Raw genomic sequence first — 25,077 nt, forward strand, 5'->3', positions numbered from 1 at the left:
AGAAGCAAATCTTAAAAGGGCAGCTCAGCATAAATCGGGGAAAATCACGCTCTCTGGCCCACAACAATTTTTTTTTCAGTGGTGTTGTTTTTTATTTTGAAATCAATTATAGTGTTATTCTTAGGATCCATTTTGTGTGCCTACCTTTCTTTGAGTACCTTTTATTTGCTTGTCTAATATTTCTTTGGAACTCTTTCTAGTTGTCACATTTTAATTCCATTTGTGTGTTACTGTTTTTCCAATTAATTTGTTTCTTACTTTAATTCTTTGACCTCTAAATTTGGTGGTGGATTGATTCTCAATTGGTGCTTATTTGATTGGAAATTTGACTTGAGTGAGGTCTAGCTTGCTTGATAGGTGCTGGATTGGAGAATTAATTCCCTAATTCTAAGAGGAACAAAGGCAAGGGCAGAAACAAACACCTACCAAAAACACCACATACATTGGAAGGCCCAACAAAGAGGAGACAACCAAGTGCCAATAGAAAAAAAAAAGATCAACAAAGGGAGTTTCATTTATTTTCTTTGAAACTTAACTTTTGTTAATTACTTCTTTAATTACGTAATTAGACGGTGAGTGTGTCTTCAAGGGCTCCAAGTGTCCAAGAAGCCTCACCTAGGGCCGACTAGTTAGAACTATCTAGCTTAGTTTTGTTAATTGTCTTTAATTGCATCTTTTTGCCTTCATTAGCTACACTTATCAAACTGTTTTGTATTGTTTAAGCTTTGTTAAAACTGTTTGGTTGATTATATAGTTTGCATTGTTTTCTTGCATTAAAATCTTATTTCTCCAACTTAATTGTGTTTTAAGTGGTTTACTAAGAGAAAGCTTTGTGTGAAGACATTGAGGGATAGTTTTTGGCTAAGGCAAATGCTTGGTATTTAAGTAGTCCACTGTGACTCACCTCCCTTACCTCGAAGACTACCTTCTTTGACTTCCCTAAATTTTCTCAAAGTAAAACACTTTTATACACAAAGCTCTAGCCATGTCTTCTCATTCTGCAAAGTCTATTAAAAGTGATGTAAAGTCCATGAAATCTCTTTTAAAACAAATCGCAAAGGACGTACAACACATTTCATATAGACAATTGGAAAATGAGTCTAAAATCAATGAGTTAGCTAGAGCCAAGGAAGAGAAATCCCAAAGTTCAAAAAAATCCAATAGCCATCCATCTCTTTCACAAATCCAAGAATCTCTAGGGGAGGGAAGCCTTAGAATCCATGATTACTACCAACCACCCCCTAGGAGAAATAGAAGAAGAGAGGAAGAGAGCCCAAGGGAAGTAAGGGTAGACCTACCCCATTTCTATGGTAAGGAAGATGTAGAGGTATACCTAGATTGGGAGATGAAAGTAGAGCAACTCTTTGCTTGCCATAGGGTGAGTGAAGAAAGGAAGGCACCCTTAGCAACCCTTAGTTTCCAAAGTAATGCCATGTATTGGTGGACCTCTCTAGAGAGAGACCGACGTCTTCATAGGGAGCCTCCCATAGAATATTGGAATGACCTTAGGGGAGCCCTAAGACGTCGTGAATTGACCTTTTAAAAGTTTCTCGCAGAATCAGTGTTTATCACAGTTTACAGAAAATAAATCGATTTATTTGGAAATAATTTATTTTGGCGCTGTTTGTGTTTGAATAACGTTTATACAGCTAGGTTAATCACGAGATTATGCAGATTGATTTTCCAGATAGACACACACTGATATTAGAACGAAAAACAGTGAATCACAAAACAACAAGCTTCAATTTCAAGCAAGTGATTAAGGTTCAATTGATAGCTTGACAATTAATTGAGTAACCTATTACAATCAACCTGTTCCAGTGGCTTTTAACAGATTATAGATGTTCTTTTCAGAATCAAACAGTTTTTCCAGAAATTAAGAATAGTATGAACCGAGCCCAGAAATAACAAATTTATTATTGATTGAACAAATTTATTTCTTAACAGTTTTGACAGATATGCAGAAATTTAAGTGTAGAGATTAAGGGAGAATGAACACAAGGCAATTATACTGGTTCACTCAACTGAGCTACATCCAGTCTTCACCTAAACCAAGGTGAAATTCACTAAATCACAATTCAAACAAACACAAATCCCATTGTTCTTGAACCCTACAAGAACTTAGGTACACTTGCTGAAAAACCCTATTTCAGCACACACACTCTTCAAGAAACCCTATCAAGAAGAGTGTACAACCAAACTTTTACAAGAAAAGAAATGTGAAATGACTACACCTGATTGAGGATGCAGAAATCTGCCTTAAACTAGTAGAACAAATTGCTAGAACAGTAGCAGCACCTCTCACCAAGCTTTTGGAACCAAACAAGAACAAGCACTTTTTTATTTTCGAAATCTTTCAAGAACAGATGCTAATTCTTTGTAAATCCTTAATTCTCTGATGCAAAACTTGTTTTCTCAATTGTATGATCGATTGTTTAAACTCAGAAACAAGTTTTCTTTTTATAAAAAACCAACTTATAACAGATTTTTGAAAAACAGTTAAAGCTGTTATAAAAAGAACAAATTGAAAATAAAATGAACAGATTTATTTTCAAATAGCAGTTAGAGAATTTGTTATGTGAGGAGACTTAGTCAGCCATTCTGGTGCAGGGACAAATTTAAAACCATTTGAGGTAGACTTGGCACCAGAGTAAAAAAAGAATCTATTCATTTATAGATGAACATATTTATTTTTCAAAACGAAAACAGAAAAAGCTTAACTATTTAAAACACAGTCGTTTTGAAAGGTAGAAGACTTAGTCAAAATATTTGATGCATAAAATCTAATTTTCACAAGACTTAGCCAAGGCATCAGTTTAAAAATGAATCTGTTTATTTAGAAAAGAACATATTTGTTTTTATGCAGTAAACGTGTTTTTTTGTAAAACATGTGAAAAACAGTTTAAGAAATTTGTGCTTGCTCTTATCACATGGTCAGTGGTTAAGAGGTGAGTTACCCAGCAAAAAGCCTACTCTTAAACAACCTCTAAACTCTACCTAAGACATTCTTAAAGCAAAAGGAAATATACATGAATTGTACATAAAAGTCTTCATCAAACACATGTCTTGAAGGGGCAGCAACCATCTTCAACATCCATGTCCAAGTGTTATAAGATCGAAGAAACCCATCACATAGAAGGTGCTCCCTCATTATCTTAACATCCAGTATCCTTCCATTTAAACAGTTAACGCATAAACACCTGGTCTTTGCTCCATCATGACCACTATTAATCGCGTTATGTTGTGCAAATTGTATAAATTCTTCTACTCCTCTTTCGTACTCATCACTTATGCGAAGAGAATTAATCCAATTTCGATCCATTCTATTCTGAAATAGTCATGCAAATGATTTTTAATCAGTGTTCTACCAAACGCATTTGCCGAGGGTCGAACACCCTCGGACTCAATACCAGCATGTATCAATTGCCGAGGATGGAACACCCTCAGACTCAATACAAAAACGATAATTCTATTCTAAACTAACAACTAACATAATATAAATTAAAATTAAAATTAAAATAAACACTAAATAATATAAATTTTAAAAAATAAAAATTATAATACACAAAAAAAATTCCTAACATTAAAAAAATCAAAAAATACAACCAACCTTGTGTGTGAAGGCAACGTTGCCAAGGTGGCACGGCGGCGGCAACAACAGACGAGGCGATAGATGCGGAAGCAACGACAAAGCACACAAGCAAGAAGAAAGGAACCTACAAAGGCAATGCAACAATATGAACAATATCAATAACGCTGTATGAACGAAAATACATTGGTGAAGAAGAAAGAGTGCTCACAAACTTACCACGAAGGCACGAGCGCTTCAAGAAGAGAGAAACGCAAAGCACAAATGAGAGCACAGTGCAAACGCGAAACGCTTCTGGAGAAAGAAAGAGTAGTGAATGGCGCGCTTCTGAAGTGAAGTTAGGGTAAAAATGATTTACGAGTGCGGCTGTTACAATTAGTTGCATTTGTAAATGAACTTAATTTCAAAAATGCCACCACGTTTTTTACGAGTGCGTCGGTTCGTAAAACAGCACTTAATAAGGCGCCCTTGTTTTGCCTTTCTGTACTAGTGCAAGAATTAGGTACGTCAGAGTGTCTTTTGCAGGTACTATCTGAGTCTGGAGATCACATAGGCGAGGAGTATAGAGGCGAGATATGCAAAAAGAGTGCATTCAAGAGGGAGGGAAGAGCAGACCAAAAACTGACAAGGAGGGCATCATTCTCTTGGTTCCAACTCCGTTCGAGAACAATTGGTGCCCACCATGGGGCTGAGAGAATTTGAAGGAGGAAGCAGTCAGATGGTTCTACAAGAAGCAGGGTGAACAAGAAGATGTCGGAGACTGAGTAGATGGCGCTGATACTGTCTTTGTGGAAGGAGAAGGAGTAGATGAAGAAGAAGAACAAGGAAGAGATTGTGGCCCTCTGAAGAGAAAATGAAGAAAAAGCTAATCAAGGAGGGTCCCTCTGGCAGGCCAAGTAACCCTGTGGGGAGACCTGATGCAACCTCAACCGGCACAAAGGTTGTCGAGGAGACAAGACCCACTCGTACTCAGGAGACTATGTGCTAATCGTACCCAAACAGTTCCTTTCTCCCGTCGGGTGTGTTGGACGCATTCTGAAGGAACCCATTCACTGATTATGTGATAGGAGCGCAATTTCCACCTACGTGGAAGGGGATGAACATAAATCGTTACGAAGAGACAAATGACCTCAACGAGCACATAGACATATACACTACTCACATGAGTTTGTATACCTCAGACAATGTTGTTTTGTGCTGAGTGTTCCCAACCTCGTTGAAAGAAGGAACATTTAGTTGGTTTACGAGACTCCCCCCGTATTCCATAGCCTATTTTGAGAACTTGGTGTCCATGTTTGGGACACAGTTCACCACTAGCCGACCGCAGCATCTGATCTCTATTGCCCTGGTTAACATTCGTTAGGAGAAGGGAGAATATCTTAGGTTGTTTATGGAAAAGTTTAATAAGGTGACCCTAAACATCTGAAATCTGTGTCCGAACGTGGCCATGCATCACATGGTCACAACCTTACAACAAGGGCCATTTTTTAATAGTTTGTGCAAGAAGCCAACTGCAAACCTTTACGAGCTTAGGCATAGGGTTGCTAACTATATGCAACTGGAGGAGTTGAGGGAGCATAGGAGTCAGGCCAGGGCCGAGGCAAGCGGAGAGAAGAGGAAAGATAAGGAGAAGGAGCACTCGAACCGACCTGCTATTGATTGAAGAGATAGGCACAGGGAGAACTGGGGACCCCGGTTTACAAGGTTTATCACTTTGAATGTTGACAAGGGAAGGATTATGGATGAAGCCTTGAGTGTCGACCTCATCCCAACACCGAGAAGGGTTATGAGCCTTGAGAATGCTGACCGATCTCGTAAGTGCTGGTACCATCGGAATAGTGGGCACACCACTAAGGAATGTCAGGCGCTAAAGGATAAGATTGAAGAACTAATCCAAGACGGACATCTCTGTCAGTACGTGGAGAGGGGAAGCAGGAGTTCGAAGTGATCTCCTCTGAGAAGGGAAGAGATAACCGAGCAAAGGGATTACGATCCTCGACGAACAAACAAAGACGATCATCAACTCGAGCATCGGAGAGGAGCCTCCAAGAAAGGATGGGGTGGCCGAGAGGTCATCAATAGCATTGTCAGAGGCTTTGCGGGAGGGGGCAACTCCAATTTGACAAGAAAGAATCATTTGTGAGCAGTGCAATAGGTGAACACCATCTCTTTTCACCAAGGATGTCTCCCATCACCTTCACTGATAAAGACTTCAAGGATATTTACCCTTCGCATGATGATCCCATGGTTATAACGGTTGACATTGGTAACTTCTCCATCATGAAAACGTTGATGGATTAGGGGAGTTCGATGGACATCCTCTACTGGAAAACGTTCAAGAAGATGAGGATTGCTAAGGAAGAGATGAAGTCGTACGACAATCAGGTGTTGGCTTCTCGAGTGAAAAGGTAGGCACCCGAGGCTACATCAAGCTCTACACCATGTTCAGTGAGAGCAAAACGAGTAAAACTATCAAAATCCGGTACTTGGTGATAGATGTCAGCACCTCATACAACATTCTGTTAGGATGACCGTCCTTCAATCGGCTAGGGGCGATCGTGTCTACCCTCACCTAGCTATGAAGTTCCCTCAGTTTCAGGAGATATTCTCACAGTGCACGTGGATCAAAAGGTTACATGAACATGCTATGCGGTCAGTTTAAGAGTGGAACCCCTCCGGAATGACTCTGACCAAGTAGATGGAGATCGTTCCCCCTGAAGAAAGCTCACACGAAGATGGAAATCCCCTCGTAGAGAGGATAAGACAGAACGAAGGGAGCATACAATTGCTCTAGTCGACCTAGATCCCCGGACAACCGAGCCGAGGCTTGAGGCCGGGGAAGACCTACGTCGAGTTCCCCTGCTGGATGGAGAGCACACCACTAGCGTGGGAATGTCGCTAGCGGCTACAAAGGTCGAAGTCGTTCATTTGACATTGAAGAAGAATGTGGACCTCTTTGCTTGGACGACATCTGATATGTCGGAGGTAAGCTCCGATAGGTTTGAGTGATAGCTTAGAAGAAGCGCAAGCTTGGGGAAGAGAAGAGGGTGGCAATAAAGGAAGAGGCTAAGAAGCCCCTATTGACAGGCTTTATACGAGAGACCCACTACACTACTTGGTTAGCCGATGTAGTTATGGTGACTAAGGCGAATCACAAGTGGAGGATGTGCGTCGACTACACCAACCTCAATAAGGCCTGCCCGAAAGATTCATACCCTCTCCCCAACATCAACCGACTAGTGGATGATGCAGTTGGTCACAAAATCCTTAGCTTCCTAGATACGTACTCTGGCTACAACCAGATAAGCATGCATCAGAGAGATAAGGAAAAAACCGCCTTCATAACAGATAAAGCCAACTACTATTATGAAGTCATGTCGTTCAACCTGAAGAACGCTGGGGCAACCTAGTAGAGGCTGATGGACAAAAGTTTTAAGGGGATGATAGGTCGAAACGTCGAAGGGGAAATGTGCATTCGGGGTGGAAGGGGGAATTTCATGTGTTTCATGCTAACCCACCAGGGGATCGAGGCTAACCCGGAAAAATGTTGAGCAAGAACTGAGAGGAGAAGCCCTTAGAATGTAAAAGAAGTCCAGTAGCTCATTGACTACCTGACAGCCTTGTCAAGGTTCGTTCCTCAGCTTGCCGAGCGGACGAGACCCATGGTGAAGCTTATTCAAATGGTGGCCAAATGCAACTGGGATGATAAATGTGAAGACATTTTTCAGCAGTTGAAAGCTTTCCTATCCTCACCGGGGGTGATTCAGAAGTTGAGGTTTGACCAGCCTATCATTGTTTACCTCTTGTTCTCGGAGGAGGCAATCAACGCAACCTTGGTACAAAAGGTCGACAAGGAGGAGCGACCAGTCTACTTCGTCAGCTGAATGCTCCATGCAGCGGAGATGAGGTACCAGATGATAGAAAAAGTTGCATTTGCCCTGGTTCTCACAACAAGACGGATAAGGCCTTACTTCTAGAATCATGTCATTATGGTAAGAACCGACTACCCAATCATTAAAATTCTTTCTAAATAAGATCTTGCAGGACGTATGATAAGGTGGTCGGTAGAGTTGTCGGAGTTCGACATCCATTATGAACCGAGAGGAGCAATAAAGTCTCAATGTTTAACAGACTTCTCAGCTTAATTGACCTCTCAGAAGGACTTTTCGACTAAGTGGGTGATATACGCTGACGGATCCTCTAACAAAACGACATGCGGAGCCAGTGTCGTCCTCGAGGGGCCGGGGGACCTTGTCCTCGAACAAACATTGAAGTTCGAGTTTAATGCCACTAATAACCAGGTCAAGTACGAAGCCATTCTTGCTAGTATGCACTTAGCACATGATATGGGAGCTCGCGAAATAACATGCAAAAGCAACTCCAGTTGATGATCAGACAGATTAGGGGAGAACTTGAGGTGAAAAAGCCTTTACCACAAAGGTACTACTGTTGAACAAGATGCTTTGATGTCTCCAAATCCAAGAGGAAAGCTTGAAGACCTTGCTGTTGGGTGTGTGTGTGTTTTGTCTAGTTGTTTGAAACTTGTTAATTCACTCCTTAAGATGATCCAATTTCATTTGAATCTTTAACCTTTTGAAAAGATGTGTTTTCTAAAAAGCTGTCAAAACTTCAACAGGTTGTTTTTCGAAACAACAGGTTGTTTTACCTTAGCAGTTTTTGAAAAGGTTTTGAAAAACTTGGTTGACTTTGCTGTCAAACCAAAACAATCGATTGTTTCGACAAAACAACCGATTGTTTTCCTGAAAACCTTAACATAATTCTGTTAAGCTGTTTTAATATGTTTTAAATGATCCTAACTAACTTGGCTCCTTTATTAAATGTTTTTGACCACTTGGGGGGTCTATATAAAGGTGGTTTTACGCTCCTAATCTTGAAGAAACAGAAAGAGTTTATCAAAACAGTTTTTCCAAGATTTGAAAGAGCTTTGCATCATTCTTAAGTGTGTGGAATAGGATTGTGTTGTACTTTTGAACTTTAAGCTTTGTAATACCCAGGTGTATCCTATTCCCTTCTTCCTTGATTACTGTATTTCTTTAGTTGTGTTGCCAAGGAGTGTTGTGTGTTCTTGAGGTGTTCAAGATCAACATTCTTGGTGTGGTTTGCCAAAGGTAGTGTGTTTCTTGAGGCGTTCAAGGTCACTACTTTGGTGTGTGGTGTTTGTAATCTGGTTTTGATTGCATAGTGGAATACCCAGTGGTTTCTGGGGACTGGATGTAGCTCTTGGTGTAAGAGTGAACCAGTATAAATTGCTTGTGTGCTTATCTCTTACCCTTAACTCTTTAAATTATGTTTTTAAGTTGTTTTTATAAACTGCTAATAAAAACAATCGATTGTTTTGACAAAACAACCGATTGTTTTTCTGATATCATCTTAAAATAGTTTTGGGTATTTGTTTCCTTGGTTCTTTTCTCTGTAATTCAACATTGATTTTCATTATACCTTCAAAGTTAGTGAAAATCCCTCTTAAGCAATTCACCCCCCTCTCGTTTAAGGCCATATATTCTAACAACTACCACACGGTCTCAAATCTCATCACTAGGTTCAAAAGATTGACAATGGAGCATATCCGCCGAGAGGATAATATGAGAATCGACGCATTGCCTTAGCTAGCTACGACAAAGAAGAAGAGCCACCATCAATCTATTGTACATATTTGCCTACGGAACCCTAGCGTAGGAGAGGCCAAGCCGATGACGAGATACCTAGATCTCGACATTTGCAAGCCGGAGGAGGAGAAAGCAATGAGACAGTGATGTGTTAGGTACACATTAATTGGTCCAGATCTCTACAGAACAGGGTACTCCAAACCACTGTTGAAGTGTGTCACCGAGGAACAAGCAGGATACATCCTCTAAGAGATCCACTATGGAGTTTGTGGAAGTCATTCTAGCATAAGGACCACGGCTGCAAAGGCACTCAGGGACGGATATTTCTGGCCAACCATCTAGAGCGACTATGCAGAGTATGTGAAGAAATGCATCAAATGCCAAGAGCACGATCCCTTGTCCCATCTCAAACCCGAGGCACTCCACAACATCGTGTCTCCATGGTCATTCGCTATCTGGAGGATGAACATCATCGGTCCTTTTAGCCTAGATAAGGGGCAAACCAAAATATTTCAAAATATTTAATTTTTCCTCAAAAATAGAAACAAAATGCATAAAGAAAATATTTTTGAATCTTTTATTTGGGATCCAACAAGTATAAACCTTAGTACTAAGTATTTTCGTTCATACCAAAAAATCAAGGTTTACGTATTTCTAAATGTTAACTATTTGAAAAAGGGTGTGCAATGTGAGCTGAGCTTTTGAGAAAGGTGAAACCGGAATTTTGAAAAAGTGAACCCGATAGAATGAACCTTGCTCCTACGTATTTATGTTCATAACAGAAAATCAGGAATCGCATAGTTTTGGCAGTGGGAACTAGACTTTTTTGGAAAAGTGAATCCAATAAAGATCAACCTCGTTCCTACATATTTCTATTAGGAATAGAAAATCAAAGATCACGTAGTTCTAGACAATTATTTAAAAAAAAGTTTGTTTGTTTGTATTTTTATTTTTAATATTTTTATTATATTTTTTTGGATTTTATGTTTGTTATATTTTTTTATCAAAAAAAGTATTGAGTAAAGGCATACAATACTCAAATAATTATTGTAGAAATTCAAATTTTAAAATATTTATTATTATTATTGCATTATTTTATTTTTTTTAAGAAATTAGTAACTGTGGGTGTATAAAAATAAAAAAGGTTGGCAGATAACAACAGTGCTGAGACAGCCGAATGGGCCAAGGCTTATTTGGATAAGATTAGTGCGGATATTAAATCCGCGGGTGCGAGTAGCAGAACTACGGACTGGTGCAAATAGGAAAGTTGCTGGAAATGAGAACATCAGCAAGAGGTGTCCAAAAGTAATTATTATATGCATAAAAGAACGTGGCCCCTAACACTCTCTCTCCCTTACGTAAATCATTATGTATGCAAATCTTCCTCATTAAATAGAGCAAACACGGGCCCACAAGTACATGTATTCATTTTCCAAATCACCTCCAACCGCGGGTCACATTACTTTTTTCATACAAATTCTCTAATTCAAATGAAAAATATATATTAACAACCTATTCCAATATATAACCCTATTTCTTTAATTAAGATTTCAGTTTTCAGTTTTGGTATAAAATAACGAAAATATCTTTTTTTTCATATTATTAATCCGAGATTGTATATTGGAGCAGGTTGTCAGTATATCATTTCTCAATTCAAATACTGCGTGAGAAATTCATTTCAGTTGTACACAGAAAGCGGAGAGGGTCCCACATATTCTAATGATCATAACAAAAACTATAAAGGGACACAAGATGCGCAAACAACAACCTAATGCAAATCATTAAGCAAAATCCACAGGTGGAATATAGTTGAGTTGCATTGCCAACGTAAAGAACGACACCGAACGCAACCCCAAATCGAGAACAACTAAAAACTGCAGTAGCTTTTCATGCCAAGGCAATCAAAAGCAAAAGCAAAGGAGCTTCAATTGGATTCTGGTAACCATGAGCAATCACGATGCAAAATACTATCTCCTTGTGCATTAAACTGTGAGACAGATGAAATATTATATTTGACTATGAGATAGATGACAACGTCCTTATACATTCTTCATGCATTAGATGATAAGGTGGAGAGAGATAGTGGAGAAGAAGACAAAAAAGTATTTTTGTTATTATGTATGAAAAATGAAAAGAGAATACAATATATATAAAAGTTGCGTTAACTGAACAAAGAGTTACAGATAAAAATAACTTTCAAAAAACTTAATATCCCTTCCAACTTAGCGAGAGATGTTTATCGACCCAGGCTTGGAAATAGTATAAATGAATGCACCACGTTCAAGTGGTTTTGTGAGAACGTCAACGGATTATTGCACTATAAGAAAATCATTAAATAGAAACTAAATTCAGAAATAAAAAATAATTAGTTACTATATTGAATAAATTAGATACTATTTTAGAGACTAAAAATTTATTGGTATCTAAAGTACTTCTTATAATTAATAAAAATTTATAAAATGGTTTCTAAATTGATATCAAAATTAGTTACCAAGGTTTTAGCTACTAATATTTTAGATTCTAAATTAGTCTCTAAAGACTAATAAAGACTAATTTAGAATATAAAGTAGTTAGTAGTTAAAGCCTTGGTAGCTAAGGTTAGATACCAATTTAGAAACTACTTTATATACCAATAAATTCTATTTAATGATTTTCTTGTAGTGTTGGAAGAGATCGGTAACAACTGAAAGAGCTTGGATTGAAGCTTTTCACATACAACATGATAGTCTATCTCTATATGCTTCGTTCTCTCATGAAAGCTTAGATTGTGAGATATATATCTTGTGGATTGATTATCATTGTAGACAATAACTAGGGTCTGAACCTTTATCTTGAATTCATCAATCAAATATTTCAGTCGTTGAATCTCACAAGTTAGAGAGCACCATATTCTGCTTCGGATGATGATTGTGTCACAATAAATATCTTCTTTGATTTCCAACTGATCAATTAAGAGCCCACGAACACACAAAAACCAGTTGTTGACAGCCTAGTTTACGAACAACTTGCCCAATTTGAATCATAAAAGCCTTTAAGCTAAAGATCAGAATTAGTAGGGAAGAAAAACCCTTGTCCAAGAGTCCCTTTAATATAATGCAGGACTCGGTGTGCAACATTGTGGTGCTCTTAAGTAGGTGTCTGCGGGAACTGACTTAAAAAGATGCAATAGCTTATGTTTAGTCTGGTGTTTATAAGATATACTAGTCTCCCAATGAGTCTTTGGTAAGCAATAACATCCTATATGGGAATCCCTTCTTGAAACATGTTCTTTGTATCCTTCATCATAGGTGTGGAGCATGGTTTAGCAACAAGGAGACCAACGTCATTGATGATGTCTAGAGCATACTTTCTCTGTGAAATATGAATACCCTTATTAGATCTAGCTATCTCAAGACCCAATTTTTTTTTAAATCTCCTAAGTCTTTGTCTAGTTGTTGTGTGACTCGTTCAAAGTCTGATATACATTTTTGTGCAAGAATAATATCATCTACATATAACAGTAATATAGTAAAAATATTTTTAATGTGTCTTATGAATAACAAATGATCATAAACAGATTGAGTGAAACCAATTCTTTTAAGAGAAGAAGTAAATTTAGCAAACCATTTCTACTTGCTTAGTTAGCTTGCAAACCTATCCAGTTTTGACCTTAATTCAAGGTGGAGGTGACATGTAAACCTCCTCATTCATTTCTCCATGCAGAAACACATTGTTCACATCTAGCTGTTTCAGGTGCCAGTTCTGTGTTGTTGTAATGGCTAGGAGCCTTCTTATGGTTGTAAGTTTGGCCACAGGGGAAAATGTGTCTAGGTAATTGATGACTATTTTACGGCAAGTGTACCATGTAAGAAATAATAATTTGTCCCTAAGGACAAATATCAAACGCACAAGAAATAGTTAAATTCTCAAGTATAATATTCACTAAATCTAAGACAAATGTCAAAGTTTGTTGAAAAGTTGCTTGTATGATGAATTTGCAAGAAATTAAATAAAGCAAAGTAAAGGATTTGTATGAGTCAATTGGGAAAATTGGAATTGGAGTTTATCCTTCTCACTCGTCTGTATTTTTTTCAAAAGATTATAATATTCAATCTTGATTGATATTGAAGCACATATAAAAATCATTCATATTGATTCCTTGCATACAAAATTATTAAGAGAGTCTCCTAAATATTGATTCTTTTCATATTTATAAAAACTCCTTATCATTACGAACATATTTTATGAAGCAGTTAACATTTCAAATTTATTCCTAGAATTCAAATATGTTAACCATTATCATTTAGGTCAGATGCTTAGAAATACTTTTCAGTCAAAACTAAGGATCAAAGTCATGAATAATTCAAGCTTTGAGAATAAAATGATAATAGCAATCATCAATGAAGAACTGAATATTATGGATAAGTATCACCTCAATACATAAGAGTTTGAATAGATTACTTTCAATCCCAAATGGAAGAATTAGCCACTCATGTTGACCATTACAAGCATGGAAAGCAAGAAAAGAAGATCCAGGATGTTCATCCTTGACGGTTGTCTCCTTTAGGGTTTTCTATCTCTTTCCATTCTCCTAATGATGTCTAGGATTATGCCTCATGCCTTCTATTTAACCTAGTTAGGCTTGGCTAAGTGACATCTCGCTTAAGCGAGTTCTTACTTGCTTAAGTGAGTTTGACGAGAAAAGGCCCAACTTCACTAGAATGAACTCGCTTAGGCGAGTTCCTCTGGAGTGATCTTGCTAGGGCGAGTTTCCAATGTTCCAACTTTCCCTTTTCATCTTATCCATTCTCCTTTAGCCCTTTCATCAACATTTTCCCCTAGAATCCTGAAATTAACACAAATTTGGGAATAAATCGTTCTCATTCATCTTATAATCACAAAATATGTAAACATGTTTAAATTCCTAAATTACGGGGGATGACTTATGGTGACAGTAACCGAGGGATGATCCTTGGCAGAGGCACAATAGATTCTTCAAGAAAGATCACAAAAGAAGATGATTAAGATGTTGGATTTTAGAAATTAAAGATCTGCTCAGAAAATCAACTAGATGATTATGCGATTCAACTAGTTGAAATCACGAGATAGAATGACTTACCAAAGGAATGGAGAACTCCAAGGTATCTATCACTGGACAAATAATTGGACAAATAGGTAAGGGAATATCTATTCATCTTTCTCTAAATAATCTCTGCGGACATATGGCATTTGTGTCACAAATTGAACCAAAATTTGTAATTGAAGCTTTAAATGATGAAAACTAGGTAACAACAACGCATGATGAATTAAATCAGTTTATATTTTGCACATTGCACCTGAGATAAAAGGGGGAGAATATTTGGATGTTTTGTTGTAATATTTTACTATTTTATTCCTACATAAGTTTGTTGTATTATTATTTACAGTTGGCAGAAATTGTGGTTCTGCATAGGTTGTGTTTGGTTATCCTGTTGTACTTGTATATTCTGTACTATTTGGTCTTTCCTTATGTTTTTGAAGGATCTCCTTGTATCAAAATCAACAACACAACACCAGAGATTTGTCTTCATCAAATATGGGGAGATTGTTGATCAAGAAGCTTTGATGAATCCAAATCTGTCTTGAAGACTTGTCGTGTGTATGTGTTTGGTTAGGTAGATTTTGTTATGTAACTTTGCATTAAATTATGATCCAAGTTACTTGAATAGTAATCTCCTTGAAATGTTTCTTTTTTCAAATATGTGTTAATTTTAATTAGTTGATTCATATATTAATCAGTTGAAATTACTTTTATTCAACTTTGCTGACTATAGTAAGTATATCGTATCAACCGATTGAAAACACTTAATGATTTTAAAGATTTAAAAATAAATTGTTTTCTATTTTATTTTTTTTGTTAAGTTAAATCAATCAGTTATTTCGATAAAAGAACTAGTTTAAAATCTGATGATTTCTTCTATTAAAGAAAATGGTCAGTTATTTTCATAAATCAATTAAATATTTTTAACAGAATTTTGTTATGTTAATCAAACTGTTTTTAATTAATACATCTGGTTTCTATAAATAATCAAACTGTTTTAACAATCTTTTTTACCCTATATAAGGATGTTTTCTGATAATTTTAAACAACACTTTTCATAAAGAGACAAATAGAAAGTTTTAAAGCATTCTTGGAGATTAAATTTGCGTTTTGGATCATTCTTATTATTTGAAGAAGGTTTCTGGGTTTACATTTTTGCTTTAAGAATTTCATCTCACATCGTCACAACTAGGTCTTTAGATTCTAAAGCCCCCAATGAGATGAGATTCTTCTTCAACTTTGGCACGTACCGTACATCCCGCAAAATTCTGGTGGATCCATCATGATTCCGCAGCTTGATTGAACCTATCCCAGCTGTCTTACATGGATTATCATTACCCATGTAAACAACCCTGCCATCAAGTTCTTGAAATTCAAAGAACCAATCCCGAATGGGACACATATGATAGGTACAACCTGAATCCAATATCCACTCATCTGGATACGATGATGCTGAAAGCGAGACAATTAAAGAGATATCTGATTCCACGTCACTTTTGCATTCTGCAACATTTGCATCTTGTGGAGCCTTCCCTTTCTTCTGCAGTTTTGGACAGTCTCTCTTCCAGTGTCCTTTCTCATGACAGAAAGCACACTCATCTTTGGCAACGGCTCGACCTTTAGACTTAGACCTCCTTCTTCTCCCATTTGTTTGGCTTTGCTGACGACCTCTTGCCACCAATGCTTCTTCTGATGTCGTTGATTTGGTTTTCATCTTATCCTGCTTTCTCAATTCATGACTATATAAAGCATAACAAACAGCATCTAACGACACATTCTCCTTCCGGTGAAGGAGCGTAGTCTCCAAATGTTCAAATTCATCAGGAAGAGATGATAACAACATCAAAGTCAAATCCTCATCCTCAAACTTCACATCTAAATTCAACAGGTCTGCTACTAATTGATTAAACATAGTGATGTGTGCATTCATAGTAGTACCTTGTTGGTAGTCAAATCGGAACAACCTTTTCTTCATCAGGAGCTTGTTCTGACCACTCTTCTTCAGAAACTTGTCCTCCAATGCCTTCCACAGTTTGTGTGCAGAAGTCTCACTTTTTACAGCATACTTCTGCTCTCTGGACAGGCAGGATCGAATAGTTCCGCATGCCAACCGGTTGATGATGCTCCAGTCTTTCTCCTCTACCTCTTTTGGTTTCTCTCCTTCAATAGCAATATCAAGACCCTGCTGAAAAAGAGAGTCCAAGACCTCTCCTTGCCACATGCCAAAATGTCCAGTGCCATCAAATATTTCCACCGCCAATTTCAAAATGGACATCGGGAACCTCGACCATGATGACGAGGAGCCCGACACTCTGGATACATCCTTCGCTTCTTCTTCTTGATTTGCCATTACAAACTCAAAATATAGTATTCAATATTACAAATAATTTCAAACAACCCAAGGCGAACCTTCGGCTCTTGATACCACTTGTTGGGAAAAACGGGTAATTTTCCCACTAAAACAGAACCCTAACAGAGCTACCCGACAAATAATATTGAATAAATAAAGCGGAATAATAAAAGAGATAAAGAGGAAAAAACACACCCGAAAATTGTTAACGGAGTTCGGCCTGTTTAGCCTAATCTCCGAGCACAGCAAAAACAACTCACTTTTATTATTATGGGAGAAAATATTACAAATTGGGATATATAACAGTGAAGGAGGAGAATTTAATTTATAACCCTCAAACCTCATTCCCAAACAATGAACCCACCAATGTGGGACTTGGGATTAAGCCAAAATCAACAAATCAAACTGTTTTTAATTAATACATCTGGTTTCAATAAATGATCAAATTGTTTTAACAATCTTTTTTACCTTATATAAGGATGTTTTCTGATAATTTTAAACAACACTTTTCATAAAGAGACAAATAGAAAGTTTTAAAGCATTCTTGGAGATTAAATTTGCGTTTTGGATCATTCTTATTATGTGAAGAAGGTTTCTGGGTTTACATTTTTGCTGTGTTTCATTTGTAATAATCCAGGTGTATTCAAATCTTAAACTTTTTATTGTATTATGTTGTAAGCAGATTCAAATAGGGTTTCTGAATTTTGTGTGTGGTTAAGAGTGTTGTGTGTTCTTTTAAGGTTCAAGATCAACACTCTTGATTGCTTTTGTAAACCTTGTGTGTTTGGTTTAGTGAATTCTCAGTGATTTGCTGAGAACTGGATGTAGCTCTTAGTTAAGAGTGAACCAATATAAATCTCATGTACAATCTCTCTCTTTCACTTTGATATTTGTTTTATAAATTGATTTATAGTGTTTTGCAATTAAATCAAATGGTTGAATTCTCATAATAATTGGTTTAATTTTTGAATAAATGTTTGTTTTGCTTTTTATAATCAGTTGAGCATATAAATCAATTAATTTATTTTATTGATTTTTGTAAAAATCTTATGAAAACAATTCATCCCTCTTATTTTAAGTCACCTATTCTAATACATTAATTTATTTTATTGATTTTTGTAAAAATCTTATGAAAACAATTCATCCCTCTAATTTTAAGTCACCTATTCTAATACATGTGTACCTCAGAGTGTCATGTCATCATCCTTTTAATGTTGTTAATGCCAATTTATCAAAAAAAACCAAATTAAATCATTTAAATAATATTGGGACCATCTTAAACTTTTTAAAAATCAAGAAACTAGAGTGACTTTTTACGTTTAAAATAGAGATAAAAAAATAATTAAACCTCTTATGAATTATTAGATTACACTTATTGGAAACATTTAAAGTTAACGTAGATCTAAATGAATTAATTGTGTTAATAATTTGGTTAGATGAGTATTTTATTATGAAAATAGTAGATGTTTAGTCAAGAATATTTTCAACTTCTTGGAGGTTATTCCAAATGTGTCAAGAATGATTAAAGAACAATTTTAATTCCAAAAATAAAATTTAAGAAAAAATAGTTAATATTAATTTTAAATGATTATAACACTTAGTATTAAAAGCTGATATTAAATTGTTAAATTGAATTATTTTTATTCATATAAATATTTGTAAATTAATATTATTATTCATAATTATATTTAATATCATTCTAATAACTTTAAACTATTTGTATTAAAAATAGTTTGTAATAATTATAAACTTCATATATCACTTTTAAATTTAAAATATATATATATATATATATATATATATATATATATATATATATCAGCTTTTTAATAATGTTATAAAATTTATTACTTAGAAAAATAGAAAAGTCTGTAGGACGCGATTTTTAGTAGAGAAGAGAAGAGAAAAATCAATTTAGAAATGGGTCGAGGGTATGATTTTTCATAGATTTATAGTAAAAGATATATGATAAATTAAGTAATAATTAAGTTAGTTTTTGTTGATAAACTAGTTACTAATTGATACATTTTTAATTATAAGTTTTAAGTTGATAAATTAATTTATTAGCTAAAAAATATTGGGTAAATCTAATTGATAGTCTAATTCGTAAATGAAAACGATACAAAAGTATATCATTATATAAATTTTATTATAAATAAATTTTTTGTTTTTTATATCAAATTATATAATTATAATATTTAGATTTTTTTTAAAAAAATCATTTTTTATTAAAATTTTAATGTTTCTATTTACTTTTTTAGGGTGTATATTCTTTAAATATTTAAATTTAAAATGTAATAAATAAAAATAATATAACAGTTAATTGATTCTATAAAATTAAAAATATTTAAATAAAAGTAATTGAAGATAATACAAAAATTTAATAAAATATAAAAACAACAAAAAATAAACTGCAAATTATGATTTAGTTACAAGCTACAAACACAGTATAGCTTCCAAGAGTTCATTCTCCTAAAGAAATGTCGGCTGGGTTTAGTGGACTTTTTTGTTTATTCTAAAAAATCTAATGATATGTCTTATGTTTTTGTTTTCTTATAGTTTATATTCAATTTTTATAATGGCTTCTTAATTTTTATTAAATTTATTATTAATTTTTGTAAAGAGAAGAAAAGGCAAGGCGGCAATACATGGTAATGGAGTGGTTGGCGTTCTACTATAAAACTTTAAAAATCAAATAATATTTTTTTCTATAACAATAATATCTCTTTGTCCTATACAATAATAATAAATTTACATAGCCTCTTGATTAGTTATGACAAAAAGTCAACAACGGCTAACTAGAAAGAAAAGAGAGAAAACACTCCAATGTCTTCCACCCAAGATGAAGCATCCTTCATAAACGGGCATATGCCTTTTTCCACTTTCCTTCATTCTATTTCAACCATTCATCATCGTCATCACTCACACTCACACTCACACACGCCAAAGTCCAAACATGTCTACTGCAAGAAGTCACGTGCTGGCATACCCCTTCCCTACTTCCGGACACCTGATCCCCCTCTTGGACTTTTCCAAGGCCCTTGTCTCTCGCGGCGTTCAAGTCACAATTCTCGTCACCCCAAAAAACCATCCCTTGGTACCGACCAACTTTTCTCCTCTTCTCCAAACCCTGCTCCTTCCCCAAATTCAGTTTTCAAACCCCAACTTAAATAGGCTCGTCAACACGATCACCTTCATGCGCCACCACCACCACCCCTTAATCGTCGACTGGGCCCAGGCGCAGCCCATTCCCCCTTCAGCCGTGATCTCCGATTTCTTTCTCGGTTGGACCCTCCTCCTTGCACGTGACCTCAACGTGCCGCGCCTCGTTTTCTCCCCCTCCGGCGCCGCTGCGTTTTCCCTCTCCCAATCCCTATGGCGCGACGCCCCCTTAAACGACAACCCCCAAGACCCAAATTCCGCCGTTTCGTTCCCCTACCTTCCCAACTCCCCGGTTTATCCTTGGTGGCAGATCACGCACCTGTTCACCGGGAGCCAGAGAGGAGGACCCGAATGGGAGTTTTACCGAGAGAACACGCTCTTCAACATCGACTCCTGGGGTGTCGTTTTAAACACGTTCACCGAGTTGGAACAAGTTCACATAGAGCACGTGAAGAAAGACCTCGGACACAAAAGAGTCTGGGTGGTGGGCCCGGTCTTACCGATTCAAAGCGGTTCGGCCATACCGGAAGAGCATGGTGGGAACAGCGCCGTTTCGCGAAACGACATCGTTGAGTGGCTGGACTCGTGCGGGGAATGCTCGGTTGTCTACGTGTGTTTCGGGAGCCGTACGATTCTCACGAGTTCGCAGATGGAGGTGTTGACGCGTGCTTTGGAACTCAGTGGGGTCAACTTTGTTTTGTCGGTTGGGGTTCCGGACGCGCGAGCGGTGGCGCAGGAGCAGGGTAAGGTGCCGTGTGGGTTCATGGATCGGGTGGGAGTGAAGGGGAGGGGTTTTTTGATAGAGGGGTGGGCACCGCAGTTGGTTATACTGAGCCACCGCGCGGTGGGGGTGTTTTTAACTCACTGTGGATGGAACTCGGTTTTGGAAGGGTTGGTTTCGGGGGTGGTGATGGTGACGTGGCCGATGGGTGCGGATCAATATACAAACGCGAGGCTCTTGGTGGATGAGTTGGGTATGGGGATTCGTGGTGCTGAAGGTGAGAAGCTTCCAGAGGCTAGGGAGTTGGGGGAGAGAATTGAGAAGGCTTTGGGGAGAACGAAGGAACGGGTGAGGGCTGAAGAGTTGAGGGACGCGGCGCTGCGGGCAGTTGGGAATGGTGGAAGCTCGGAGAGGGAGTTGGATGAGATGGTGAAGCTGCTGAACGAAGTTCCCTTTGAGAAAACCACCACTTGAAAAATTGTTTTTTTTACTTAAATATTTATTCAGATTATCGGCAGCATTTTAGTCTTAAAAAGTAATTACCTTTCTAATTGTTCAATCACATGGCTAGTTTCCTTCCAAAGTTTGTTTGCTAATAACAAGTAGCACTTTCTTTTTATGAGATTGAAAAGGCTCAATCCAATGTATAGGTGTTCTAATCGATGGGAATCCTACTTATTAAGTATTAATGGTTTTGAGGTCTTACGTCACGTCTAAGTTTCATTTAACCTATCATGTTGTCGTATGTTATCGTAGAATGACATGACATGACGCTTTAGAGTCCGTTATGATGTTTTAAGAGTTTTCAAACTCTTTGTTTAAAAAAATGTTTGATTGAACGACCGCTTATTTAGTTGCTCCAGTGTATTAGGTGTCAAAAAAAAAAATATTTAAATATTGTTGTGGGTTCATAAATATTTTTTGAAAAGGTTTAATCTTTCATTTAATTTTCAATTTCTTCTTGTTTTGATCTCGTGGTTCTTCAGTGTATCATTCTCTCTTTCACTTTCTTCTTCTATTGGTTTCTGTTTCGTGGTTTCATGTTCTTCTTTAGTTCTTCAGTGCCTTGGTCTTCCTCAAGTTTCACTGTCGTCGTCGTGGGTCGGTGTTTGCAAGGTGGAGCTCTCCATCTCTTTTCACGGTGGTTAGGTGATAAAGGTAATACATTTTTTATTCAATGGATTATGAAGTGAAACATTGTTGTTGTGTGATTTTGATGATGTTGTGTGATTTTGATGTTGTTCTAGACCGTTAACTAGGATTGTCATGTTACAACAGTTGTTAGAGTGACAATAGTATGGTTTGATGATTCAGTTTTAGTTTTGAGTTTCCTGTTGAAGGAAGTTTGAAGCTTTTCTTCCATGAATGATGAACTGTTGGTATTGTTGATATTACTAGACACACTGATATAAAATTGATATATGTTTTTCACAGTGATGAAGGTAGAGCATATAAATTGTATGCTCTAATCGTTGAACAAACGAGTTTGGTAATTGTTGGTAATTGTTAAGACAAATGAGTTTTCCAATTGTTTCCCAAGACATTTTAGGATTTCATTTTGTCTAAGATTGCTTTGCTAACTTTTGATTTGGACCGATGGGGTTGTTAATAAGCTTACAATCCATTAAGCTTGTTTTTTTTGTAGGATATCCAAGGCATAAGTTCTCAATGTTTTCGTTGGATTGAGCCACTTGTATTGCGATGAAGTATTTTAGATAGCAACCACCTTCTTCCTAGGTGGAAAAGTAACCACAAAATTAAGTCAACTAAGACAGTGGCAGTATGTTAAGAAAACTTTTTCAACAAATGTCACGTGACTGTTCCGATTGGTTGGGGTGGGGCATGAGGTAGGGAGAAAGTGGGTCAAATAAGGTTTTTAGAAGCCATGAGTGTAGGGCAGTGTCAAGTAAGCACAAAATTCACTCAATTTAGGGACTGATAGTATGTGGTTAGCCTAGTGGAATATGTGGTTGGGGTGGGCATGATGTGGGCAAAATGTGCGTTAGATCAGGTTTTTAGAGTCCATCAGCTTATTGAGTGTGTTTCTATCAGTTGGGAGACCATGAACATTTTCCATCTGCTCAATTTCCTGCATGTATTGCATCTTGAGCTTTGAGGCTGTTGTTAGTAGAGGATAATTTTTGAAACACTCTACAGGCAAGGCCAATGGCCAATGTAAAAATATAATTCCAAAAGCCAAAATTAAAACAGCTTTGTACAACTAGATTAATTGAAAATAGAACACAATAGGGTAACATCATCATAAAAACTACACGCAAATTACCTATTACCCCAACTCTGTGTTCTGCACAGATATGTATTAGGTCTTTCATGTTGTTGACAACCTTTGAAATCTGTCAAGCATTGTAGCAAGTAATATAAGGGTTGAGAAAATACATAGCATAACAAATCAGAGGTTTTCTCTATAGTACTCAACACTATACATTAATTTTTGAGCTAGAATTTAATAGCATACCTGCAAACATCTCACATATCTTTTAGAAAAACCCAAGTCATTAAATGATTGCAACTCCAAAATCTTTGCAAGCTGGCGCTCTGCTGTCAATACCCTGATGCAAAATAAACATTACATTAAAGCTTTGAAGCTTGAGTCCAGTGTCATTGTAATTGTTTGTTACCTAGATCTGGCATAGACTGTTTTAACCAACAGATACTTTTTAACAAAGCATTGTTATAAAATGCTCAAAAAGAGAGTGGTGGTTGACAAAAGGGAATGAGAATCTAAATTTGTAATCTATATTTAAAAAATACCATGAGATGCTCTTAATTTTGAATAAGCTCATTGTAAAAATATGAACGTGTGACTTTGCATCTCTGTATGTATAAAAAATGCTATTTCTATGACGTAGGGCACCATAATGCAACCAAACATGCCCACAGGGTAAAATCTTATACTACAATAAGATCTTTTTGTTTCCAATTTTACAATTAATGATTTCCAACAATACTTTTTTCCTTTGATTTTACCCCTGGTTATATACAGTTGGATAACCCTTCAATAAACCCAATAAATATAAAGAAACATAGTTTGCACCATATCCTTTCTATAGAGCTGTTTTTATCCATCTATATACCGAAATCACAGTATGCACCATGAGTGTAGGACAGTGTCCAGTGATCACAAATTGACTCAACTTAGAGGATTGTTGTATGTGGTGACCCTAGTAGGAATATGTGGTGACCACATTAGACTTCCTGCAAGTCCCTGTGCAAACTTATTCTGGAAATGTGAAGTGTGTGTTGGTGTTGGTTGGGGTGGGCATGATGTGGGCAAAAAATGCGTTAGATAAGGTTTTTAGAGTCCATGAGTGTAGGGCAGTGTCCAGTAATCACAAATTCAGTCAACTTAGAGGATTGTTGTATGTGATGACGAATATGTAGTGACCACATTATACCTCATGCACAGTCCCTGTGCAAACTTATTATGGAAATGTGAAAAGCATGTTGGTGTTGGTTGGGGTGGGCATGATGTGGGCAGAAAATGTGTTATATCAGGTTTTGAGAGTCCATGAGTGTAGGGCAGTGTCCAGTGATCACATATTCACTCAACTTAGAGGATTGCAGTATGTGGTGACCCACATTAGATTTCCTGTACAAACCCAGTGCAAATTTATTTTGGAAATGTGAAGTGCGTGTTGGTTGGGGTGGGCATGATGTGGGTAGAAAGTGAGTTAGATCAGATTTTTAGAGTCCATGAGTCTAGAACAGTGTCCAGTGATCACAAATTCACTCAACTTAGTGGATTGCAGTATGTGGTGACCCAAGTAGGAACATCTGGTGACCCACATTAGACTTCCTGTACAGACCTAGTGCAAACTTATTCTGGAAATGTGAAGTGCGTGTTGGTTGGGATGTGCATGATGTAGGCAAAAAGTGAGTTAGATCAGATTTTTAGAGTCCATGAGTGTAGGGCAATGTCCAGTGATCACAAATTCACTCAACTTAGTGGATTGCAGTATGTGGTGACCCAAGTAGGAACATCTGGTGACCCACACTACACTTCATATACAGACCCAGTGCAAACTTATTCTGGAAATTTGAAGTGCGTGTTGGTTGGGTGGGCATGATGTGGGCAGAAAGTGTGTTAGATCAGGTTTTTAGAGTCCATGAGTGTAGGGCAGTGTCCAGTGATCACATATTCACTCAACTTGAGGATTGTCGTATGTGGTGACCCAAGTAGGAACATCTGGTGTCCCACATTACACTTCTTGCATAGACCTAAGGAAACTTTTCTGGGAAATATGAAGTGAGTGTTCGTCTTTGTTGGGGAGGGGCATGAGGTGGGGACAAACTGAATTAAATAAGGTGTTCTTGCACACACACATTTCCAGAATACGTTCTCTCTTAATTTGTTTATTTTCTTTTGGATAAATTGGTTGATATATTTTCTTTTGGAAAGTTTTGAAATTGCTTATCCTGGTTCGATGGGGAAGTATGACGATGAAAAATTTGATCATGAAGGAAGCAAAATGAAGGTTTGATTTATTATATTACTAGGTTGATAGCTGATAGTTAATTATGAAATTGTGTAATTATATTCAATTTAAA

The 25,077-nt window shown here is 36.9% G+C and overlaps 1 protein-coding gene across 1 annotated transcript; it reads left to right on the forward strand.

The window, feature by feature from the left end:
- The first annotated feature begins 19,276 nt into the window (after positions 1-19,276).
- LOC137817839 (UDP-glycosyltransferase 89B2-like) lies at positions 19,277-21,127 on the forward strand. Its single transcript, XM_068621067.1, has one exon. The coding sequence runs from the start codon at positions 19,582-19,584 to the stop codon at positions 20,980-20,982; it is 1,401 nt and encodes a 466-aa protein (XP_068477168.1). The 5' UTR covers positions 19,277-19,581; the 3' UTR covers positions 20,983-21,127.
- Positions 21,128-25,077: the final 3,950 nt, after the last annotated feature.

This window comes from Phaseolus vulgaris, chromosome 11 (assembly GCF_000499845.2).
Source record: "Phaseolus vulgaris cultivar G19833 chromosome 11, P. vulgaris v2.0, whole genome shotgun sequence".
Taxonomy (NCBI): Eukaryota; Viridiplantae; Streptophyta; class Magnoliopsida; order Fabales; family Fabaceae; genus Phaseolus; species Phaseolus vulgaris.